The 10510-nt window shown below is 44.7% G+C and overlaps 1 protein-coding gene and 1 non-coding gene across 2 annotated transcripts; both read left to right on the forward strand.

The window, feature by feature from the left end:
- Nucleotides 1-1972: 1972 nt before the first annotated feature.
- Nucleotides 1973-2079, forward strand: LOC133038641 (small nucleolar RNA R71). The gene has a single exon (XR_009688141.1). It is a non-coding gene; the product is annotated as a small nucleolar RNA R71 (small nucleolar RNA).
- A 4723-nt stretch (nt 2080-6802) lies between these two features.
- LOC133038355 (uncharacterized) lies at nt 6803-8850 on the forward strand. The gene is made up of 3 exons (XM_061116477.1): nt 6803-7004; nt 7408-8099; nt 8305-8850. The coding sequence occupies exons 1-3, from the start codon at nt 6803-6805 to the stop codon at nt 8848-8850; spliced, it is 1440 nt and encodes a 479-aa protein (XP_060972460.1).
- Nucleotides 8851-10510: the final 1660 nt, after the last annotated feature.

Raw genomic sequence — 10510 nt, forward strand, 5'->3', positions numbered from 1 at the left:
CTTCTTTGAGCATCAATAGTTGGTTTGGCGTTGTCTTCCATGAGAATTCGATGCATCACTGTTGAAGGACTGATTCCTTTAACATCTCCTAGTGTCCAGGCGATGGCCTTGTTATGAGCTCGAAGTACCCTCAAAAGTCTATCGCCTCCACATCGTAGAGAGAAGCTGAAACAATAACTGGCAGCTTTTTATCTTGACCCAAAAACTCATACCTCAAGTGACTAGGAAGCACCTTCAATTCAAGTTCTGGGGGCTTTTCAGTAGATGGCTTCAGCTCTTTTGGAACCGCTCCCAATTCCTCAAAGTATCTTCTGTTCAAAGGCCCATAGGAGTCGAGCCACTTCACATACCCCATGACCTCTTGTCCTTCTTGCTCCGTCAATTCATCTTCGCTAGACTTAGCTCAAGAGGATCATCTAGCAGCTTTTTCTCACTCACCATTTCATCAATCAAATCAATAAATAAGCAGTTATCACTTGCCTTTGGGTACGTCATAGCCTTTAGCACATTAAAGACCACTTCTTCTCCTTGGACTCTCAGCTTTAATTCACCTTTCTGAACATCGATTAAGGCTTGGCCAGTTGCCAAGAATGGTCTCCCAAGAATAATTGGGACATTGCTATCTTCTTCCATATCCAAGACGATGAAATCACTCGGAAAGATGAACTTATCAACCTTAACTAACACATCCTCAATGACTCCTCTAGGATGGGCTAGTGATCGGTCCGCCAATTGGAGAGTTACCGTTGTTGGCTTTGCTTCACCCAACTCAGCCTTTTAAACACCGATAGAGGCATCAAGTTAATGCTAGCTCCCAAGTCACAAAGTGCATTTATTCCCTCAATTTTTCCTATAGTACAAGGAATAGTGAAACTCCCTGGATCTCTGAGTTTAGGAGGGAGTTTCTTCTGTAGGATGGCACTGCACTCTTCGCTAGAGCCACCGTCTCATAGTCCTCCATCTTTCTCTTCTTTGACAGGATTTCCTTCATAAACTTCACATAACTTGGCATCTGCTCTAAAGCTTCAGCAAAGGGAATGTTAATGTGAAGTCTTTTGAACACTTCCAGGAATTTGGTGAACTGCTTGTCTAGACTTGACTTTCTGAGCCTCTGAGGATAGGGTATTTTCACATGGTGATCTATATTAATTGGTGGAGACTGCTGTGGCTGTGGTTGACTATCAGTAGCCTTCGTTGGAGTGGGTGTTGGGGTCGACATCGGTTGCTCTTTATTCTCCTTTTCTCCATTCACTAGTTGTGGCAATTCAGGACCATCATATTTTTTACCGCTTCTCGTGTAATTGCCTTGCGCTTTCCTTGGGGTTTACTTCTGTTGTGCTAGGCAAATTCCCTTGAGGACGGGTTGCTACTTGAGTTGCTAGTTGGCCCATCTGTGTCTGCAGGTCTTTGATTGAAGATCTAGTTTCAGTCATGAATTGAAGCAGTAAATCTGTCTGCAAACTAGAATTTCCACCAGAGGTTTGTTGCTGATTAAACTGTTGATTCTGATTCTGGTTCTGATTTCGTTGCTGATAGAACCCACTGTTTCTTCGGTTGTTACCCTGGTTGAACCCATAATTGTTGTTGTTGTTCTGTGAATAGTTTCCAATGGCTTTAGCTTCATCCATTGGCAAATCATCCACATCAGCTTGGCATTCTGAAAAGTGATGGCTTCCCCCACATAACTCACACACAACTTGGGCTTGTTTAGCTTGCCCTGCAATTATCTTTGTCAATGCCTCAACCTGTGCTGTCAGCTTGGTGATTGCATCGACCTCTAACACACCAGCTACCTTCTTTGATTGACTCCTCTCAGTTGGCCACTGTTGATTGTTTAGAGCCATCTCCTCTAATAGATCATAAGCCTCATTAGCACTCTTCCTCATAAAGGCTCCTCCACCGCGATCTATTAAAGTTCTTGTATTTCCTACCAACCCATTGTAGAAGTTGTGGACCAAAGATCCACTTCTCTATACCATGGTGAGGGCACTTTCTGATCAGATCTTTAAACCTCTCCCAAGCCTCATGGAGAGATTCATTATCTTTTTGGCAGAAGTTATTAATTTCTCCTCTCAGCTTTGCAGACTTGGCTGGAGGAAAGAACTTTGACAAAAATTTCGTTGCCAGATCATTCCAGGTGGCAATAGAGTTGGGTGGCAAGGAGTTTAACCAACTCTTGGCTCGCTCTCTAAGAGAGAATGGGAACAGTCTCAGTCGAATAGCATCATCACTAACTCCATTAACTTTAAAGGTTTCACAAAGTTCCATGAAGTTAGAAAGATGCAGATTAGGATCTTCAGAAGGGAGGCCACCAAACTGAACTGAAGACTGCACCATCTGAAGTATGGCAGGTTTGATCTCAAAGTTGTTTGCATCCACTGCCGGTGGCCTGATACATGATTGTACTCCCGTCAGAGTAGGGAGAATGTAATCTCTCAAGCTGCGGCCATTAGCTTGATCTTCAACTGCGCCACCATTGTTACCGTTATTGCCTCCATTGTTTGCAGCATTGGCAGCCATGATGTCTGAAGTTTCAGCAGTTGCTGAAACTCCCTCTTGCCTCTTGTTCTTTCGGTTTCTCCTACAAGTTTTCTCGATTTCGGGATCAACTGGTAATATCACTGCTTGTCCTTGACGGCGCATACACTTATGATTCCTGAAATAGATCAAGAAATTATTGCAAGAAAAAGGTTAGAAAAATCAGCAAGAGAAAATATACCAAAGTAGAAGTTAGTATAATTTTGTGTAATATCAATCTTTAAACAATTCCCCGGCAACGGCGCCAAAAACTTGTTACGAAAATTCTGTTTATTACGCAAGTGAACGTATCAAGTAGTATCTCACGCAAGTGAGGTCGAACCACAGGGAATTGGATTAAGTACTACTAAATTATAATTATGATTCTATTTGGTAAAATAATAAGTTGCAATTTTAAAAGTAAATAACTCAGAAATTAAAGAGAAAATAAACGAAGATTAATCAAGATGAGAGATTAGGGAGGTGAATCCTGTTGATAAGTTACCTATGTTAATGCCTAATTGCTATCCTTATCTCAATGTGAAAGACAGATTATAAATTAACCTAACTCCTTTCAGATCTTTTAGGTTCTAAATAATATGTTCTCTAATTAACTTCTTAATTAGATCAACACAAAATCAGCATTAAGCAATAATCTATTAGTCACTAAGGCTATGTAAATACTTTCGTTTTACATCAAAACCTAGACTATCCAAAATTTTAGCATTCCTAATTCTCACTTTTCAGATTTCGAATTAGGATCATAGAGCATGTAAAAGGTGATCAAGCTTGCACATGAAATTAAACACAAATAAAGATAGTATTCACACATAAGATGAAGGAATGGCAATTATTTATTAACTAGGCATAAACTTAAACAACATTCATCATCCTCCCTTATTGGGAAATTTAGTTCATAATAACTCTAAAAACATCCATGATTAATTCAGAAATAAAAACAAACATAAAGATGAATAAAAGGGTAAAAGAAAGAAACTAGAAGGTGGTATCGCTCCGGGTCTTCAAGATAGCTTCCTCTCCACTTTGCCTCCACTATTAGGTCTGTTTTTGCTTAGTTCTGACCTTCAATGTCGTATTCCTTATATAGGGATGAGTGGTGAGCCTCCAATTGAGTGAAAAATCAAAATTAGGTCAAATCTGCGATTTCCGTACATAGTCGCGACTAGCATTTAAGCTGGTCGCGACTACAGGCAAAACTCGAAAAACCGAGTTTCTGCCTATCTTACGAAGTCGCGACCATGGTCGCGACCAGGAAAAAGGGTCGCGACCAGGCTCATCAGAGGTCGCGACTACTGATGCATCTGGAGCCGAATTTTCCAATTTTTTTCCAAGTTTGTCCCCGTTTTTCACCCTTTGACTGAATTCAAACTTTAACACCCCGGGAACCTGAAATAATGAAAATCAAGCGTAAAACTGCTCCAAAAGACACCAATAGACGAGATAATGCTAACTTTTAAAGACCCAAAATATAGGTTAATTATAACCTAACACGTCTGCCGTTATTGGGTTTGGTGTTTGTCATGGTCTTTTGGTTTCTTATTGTTGGTGCGGGGTGCCATTGTTTGGTCATTTTCTTATGACATTTGTGTAATTTTATTTCTATCTCACTTGGGTGTTTGGTCTGTTGGATTAAAATCTTTATTAAGGGCTCATATGTATTAGTGTGTGTTGACCGAGGTTTTCGGCAACTAAGATAATAATAATAATTTAGAAAGCTATAAGAAATTAAGAGAGAGATTTTTATGTGGTTGGGGCGTTAATGAGCCTTAGTCAACGAGTCTGTGTATTTATGATAGTATTTATTACAGAGAATGTTCTTGGTAGATTTTCCCTCTTCTAGTTCTTATGAAACCCAGAATTCTCGACCCCTCTTTAATGAGTTTGGGGGGTATTTATAGTGTTTTTTGTGGGGTGATCCCTAGAATTAAGGTACATGTATTTCTGTAACTATCAGTAAAACCACACATTCCCAATGACTTTATCATAGGTAATGCATGGTCTAATCCCTAGGTTCTGTAGGGATTTTATGAGGGCAGTCCTTAATCCTTTTTGACTGATGTGATTCCTCACAGAGTAGCCGTCACTAGACTTTATTGATCATAGCCTAGTAGGTACAGATTGGGGGTTGTGTCATCAGACTTTATTACGGATGGAAGTTTCAATATGCCTCCTCCCATGCGGCATTAAATGCGAGATGACTGTTCAGATAGAATCTTACACCACCCGGAGATGCTTTGTTGCAACCTTGCTCTCTGGGAGCATACGAAACTTACATGCCTTCTTCGGGAGGCATGTCTAAGGTAATCCTGCGCTTTAAGGAGACTTAGTTGTTTTGTTTAAATGCTAAACCCTTTCCATCCACGTGTAATCATCCGGTTGGTCCACGTATTTTGGGCAAAATCAGGGGCAACATTTACCCCCCAAGCCTTGTTTAGTTACGAAGTGAACAAGGCTTGCTTAGATGCCTACGTTTGCCTCATCGGCTTCCTGGCACATGCTTTGGGCACGTGATGGTGTATTAATGACCATCATTACTGCAGTTATTCACTTTTTGCAGGTGTCGATTCGTTTCTTATCCATTTATTGATACTGTGCATTAATGGGTGTCAGACGGGTACTCAAGCGTTTCCACCACCTTGATGACGATTAAATCCAACCGCTGGATCCAGGGAATTCGAATCGATTGCCTTCCCAGCCGTTCGATGGTGGCTGATCACAGCTGTCTCACACATGCCCTGGCCTATAAAAGCCAACCTTCTTACTTCATTTGGTTACTTTCAACATTTCACCAAATTTCCCCAAGTTTTCCAGAGAGAAAAGAAACCTCAAACACCATAGATTTCCTGCTTTTGTTCCTTCGCCGTTGCCAGTCAACCTTTTACCGGCGATTAATACCAACACCCAGTCTCCATACTTCATGTAAGTTCCTCGTATCTTGTACACTAGACTGTTTGTTCATATAGTTAGTTTTCCTGTTCATTTATTTTCTGGGTTGGATGTTGAACTGTCTGGGAATATTTGTTTGAGTTTCTGCACAACGCGTTAGATTCCTCCTTTTTTGCGTTTAGATTACTTCTTTTCACCATATTTTTGTCGAGGACCCATCTTCGTCCTACGTAATAACACTTAAGGGTTTAGAGTAGACTTCGTCTTCTCGCTTTTTACCCCTTTTTCCTTTTCCCTTACTTTTTTGTAATGTCACTATCTGTGGGATTCTTGCACCCGACTCTTGTCAAGGAAAACCTTTTGAGGCTTTCTTTTTTGACAAGTGTCCGGAGGGGGCCTCTTTCCAGCGGTTAGGGGACCCCCATTCCCTTTTTGAATTAGGGTTTGGTTTGGAGCTTGACTGCTAGATTTTTTCAATCTTTTTCAGAACCAAAAATGTCTTCTTCTGCATCCGGTTCTAAATCTTTAAAGAAGGGAGAAAAGCGTCTGGCCACCCTGGAGGAGGTCATGAAGGGTCCCGTGGCCCAAGAAGGGCACAAGTTCCATGCCAACGGGTGGGAAGCGGCTGAGCTTCGCTCTACCTTGACCTGCCCTCACCAGCTGGAGCAGATCGTGGTGGTGGCAGGCATCAAGCCTACCACCTCCGGGACCTTCCACCGGCCGCCTCGTGACGAAGAGACGCCCAACCATAACTACGGGGGCTTTAGAGCCTGGAGCCAGACACACCTGATGGCCGGGGCCATGCTTCCTCTCCAAGACTATTTAATTAATTTCCTTGTATTTGTCGGCCTTGCGCCATATCAACTTATTCCCCAAGCTTACCGCCTGCTTTCAGGCTTGTTCATTTTTTATGCTGCCCGGAGCTGGGGTTCGCCCAGTCCGGCAGAAATTTGATATTTTTATGAACTTGTTTCCATCCCTAAAAAGGGAGATAAACTTAAGGACGACTTTTACGGTCTCTGGGCCCATCCTTTGAATGAGGGCCCAGTCGCTCACAACCAGCAGAAGCACGTGAAGGAGTATCGTCACCGCTTCTTCTTCTCCTCCGGTTTCTAGTTCGTGGATAATCCAGAGCTTCTCACGGAGTGGGTTAGGATCCCCCCTTACATGCGGACCGAACCCACTCAAATATTTCTTCAACGGGCCAAGACCTTTGCCACGTACGACAAGAAGGCCCTTGATGTCGGGGAGTTGGTCACGACGGAACACTGTCGGAAGGCCAAGCTGATCCTGGGGCATCAGTCGGTGGATGACTACAATCTTTCCAAAGTCATCTGCCCGAACGTGAGGGCTCCGGCTGCGAAGAAGGTGTTCCGGGATGACATCATTGCCATGGCAGAAGGACAAATACCAGAAGTACCTCTTCAAGAGGAAACAGGAGCTGGCTTATATTAAGGCCCAGGCAACCGCCAGAAGGGCCCTTCGTATTGGGGCCCTGTTGGAGCGGAGGACCCCCAGACCCAAGCCCGTAGTCCCGGTACCAAATATTGGGGCTCCCGATGCCAGCACTTCGGGTTCTGGTAAGTCCCCTTTAATAATACACTATGTTCCTCCCATCCGTGAGTATACCCACCTTAGGCCTATAGGGTTCGATGAACGCCTCCGTAGGTTTAGGATGCCTTTCACACGGTGGGGGAATCATGTCAAGGAGTATTATTTCTCCCACTTAGGCCATTATTTATGTCGGTCCCGGATGGGTTCTGGACCTCCGGTGCCCATTCCCTTGGACCATTCAGCCCATTTATCCTCTAGTTGGTTCCGTCCCTCGGACAGCTTTTTCGGGGATGATGAAGCCAGTTCTATGATTTGAGACTTTGCTAGGGCCGAATTAGAGAGTCAGGGTAGGACTAGCTTGATTGCTTTTTGTTAAGTGTATGCTGTCCTCATGGATGTTCTAACACTTGACCTATTTTCTTTTTGCAGTAGCCAGGCCCATGGATGAACTTTTGGCTACTCTTGCTGGAGCCCACAGTCCTGATGCTTCCTCGCCTCCTGCTGCTTCTCAGTTGGTCACTCCCGGGGGGTCCTCCTCCAATGCCCCTTCAGGCACTATTGTCTTGGTGGACGAGGAGGAGGTTCTTGAGGAAGTTGAAGAAGGTGAAGAAGAGCAGTCGGCCGCCCTCGAGCACAAGCGCAAGGGCAAGATGGTGGAGGAGGAGCCTTTGAAGCGGCCCCGTAGGGTGGACACTCCGGCCCCGAGCCATGACTCCGGGATTCCTTCCGAGGTGGAGGAATACACTATGCCTCACGACATAGTGTTGACTCCGATCCCGGGAGATGAGGAGAGGCAGAATCTTCAGATAGCCAAATACAACTACTCCCTCGATGAGTACAGCCGGGGGCATGCTGAGGTGGAGGCCCTGAAGAGAATCTTACGGGAGGAGCAGCAAAATACCCTCAACGAGGAGGCCTTCCAGAATCCGTGGGACCTGAACATGGACCCGCTGACGGACTGGTTCAATCGTTTCCTTGGGCCCACCTTGGCTCCTTTTGCCTCGGAGATGACCAGCGAGTTTGTCTTCCATTTGACTCAGTTCCCGCCTAAACAGTATGCCGCTTGTGCCTCGTTGAACTCCGTCTACCAGGTTCAAGACATCAGCAACGCCATGGCTGCGGTAAGTACTTGTGGTTTATTTCTTCCCTCGATATTTTGTCTAAGGCATTTCATCTCACTCTTGTCTCCTTTTTTAGATTACTGCGGAGATCAGCCGCCTTTCCAAGACCTTAATCAATCATGGCTTCAACATGTCCGAATTTGGGGGCATAGACGAGGTCGCGAGGATCCTGTGGGACCTGTCTGCTTAAAGGTAGGCAATCCAGGAGGAGGCTGATCGATGGAAGGCCCTTGCTAAGGCGAAGCTCGAGGAGGAGGCTAAACAGAGGGAGGCCCAGGCAGAGGCGAAGCTTCGAGAGGAGGCCCAACAGAGGGAGGCTGAGCCAGAGGCGAGGCATCGGGAGGCGCTGAAGGCGGAGGGTGAGGCCAGGGCTAGGCGTGAGCTTCGGGAGGCTAAGGAGGCCATGGACGAAATGGCTACCAAGGTAAAGTCCCTAGAGGAGTTGCACCAGGCAGACTTGCAGTCTAAGGCCAACTTAGTCGTGGAGTTGAAGGAGCTGAAGGACTTCAGAGACCAGGCCTTAAAGAAGGCTAAAAGAGATGAGCTACTGACCCCCGTCTCCTGCAAGCACTGCGTCAAGCGATTCGACGACGACCTTTACATGGCCTGGCAGTCAAATGGCCAAAGCATCAAGCTCGACTTCTATCCCAAGCCTGAGGAGGCTCTTGCCAAATTCTGGGAGAAGAAGAAGAAGCTCGATGCTATGCTTGAAGTGCGTCGGGGCCCTCACCTTCCTCCTCGTATCGATTAGGCCGCTGAGTCCAGCCCATTTCATTATGATTCTCTTTTTTTTCTTTTCTTTACAGCTGTTTTTCTTTTCTTCAAGATAATTTTAATTACATAGCTGCTTTATTTTCTAAGGGGAGACGATTATTATGGCCTGTCCCCGGGCCCTTTGTATTATATATATTTTTGACCTGTCCTTTGGGTTAGGATATTTTATATATATATGATCATTTTGATGCATATTTTTTCTTTTGGACCTGCCCTTTGGATCAGGATATTTTGTTTTTACTTTTGGCCTGTTTTACATCTGTCAGTGTGGTATGCCTTAGTACCCCCCTGAGTGGCATGAAAACTTTGTTTTTAAGGCACTCAGTTTTATTTAAAATTTAGAGGTTGCATACACTTTGACGGTACAAATTCTTTAAACAAAGCCTAAGTTAACATATTTGGACTATTGGTAATACTTCCAAAGATGATCGGCGTTCCAGACCCTTGGCACAATGGTTCCGTCCATCCTTTTTAGCTTGTAGGTTCCGGAGCCGATCTCATCCTCGATTTCGTATGGCCCTTCCCAATTTGGCCCAAGTACCTCCACTCCGGGTTCTTGAGTGGCTGGGAAGACTCTTCTTAAGACCATATCCCCAATAGTGAATTTTCTGTTTTTAACTTTGGAGTTAAAATATTTAGTCACCTTCTTTTGATAAGCTGCCATTCGTATTTGAGACTCGTCCCGGAGTCTTCAACTTGGTCCAGCGCTTCCTGTAACAAAGCTTGGTTTATAGCTCGATCATAAGTCGTTCTCCTGTGGGACGGGAATAACGTTTCTACTGGGACCATTGCTTCACAACCGTACGCCATTGAGAAAGGCGAGTGGCCGGTCGTAGTTCTTGGGGTCGTCCGGTAGGCCCATAACACTCTTGGCAATTCTTCAGGCCAGTTGTTTTTGCAGGCCAGCAGCTTTTTCTTTAGGGTGACCTTTAGGATTTTGTTGACTGCTTCTGCTTGTCCGTTTGTTTGCGGCCTTGTCACCGCGGAGAAGCTTTTAACGACTCTGTGTTGGTTGCAGAAGTCAGTGAACTCTTCGCAATCAAATTGCTTTCCATTGTCAGAGACTATTTTGTGAGGCAAGCCATAGCGACACACTATGTTTTTAATAACAAGGTCTAGTGCTTTTTTAGCAGTTATAGTCTTCATTGGCTCGGCCTCCGTCCATTTGGTGAAGTAGTCTACTGCTACTATCGCATACTTTACTCCTCCCTTTCCTGTTGGCAGGGACCCAATAAGATCTATTCCCCAGACCGCGAAGGGCCAGGGACTAGTCATCAGGGTAATTTCATTGGGAGGAGCTCTCGGTATGTTCGCGAACCTTTGGCACGAATCACATTTTTAGACGTAGTCTATGCAATCTTTTTTCATTGTTGGCCAGAAGTACCCTTGTCTCAATATTTTCTTTGAGAGACTTGGTCCTCCTGTATGATCTCCACAGAACCCTTCGTGGACCTCTAGCATAATTTGCTTAGCTTCAGGGTCCGATACACACCTTAAATAAGGCATGCTGAGTCCTTTTCGGTAGAGAATTTTGTCCATCATCACATAACGTTGAGCCTGATACTGAATCTTTCTGGACAGTGCCCTTTCTTGGGGCAACTCACCTTTCGTTATGTATTCAATGATGGGGACCATCC

The sequence above is a fragment of the Cannabis sativa genome, chromosome 5 (assembly GCF_029168945.1).
Source record: "Cannabis sativa cultivar Pink pepper isolate KNU-18-1 chromosome 5, ASM2916894v1, whole genome shotgun sequence".
NCBI classification, from domain to species: Eukaryota; Viridiplantae; Streptophyta; class Magnoliopsida; order Rosales; family Cannabaceae; genus Cannabis; species Cannabis sativa.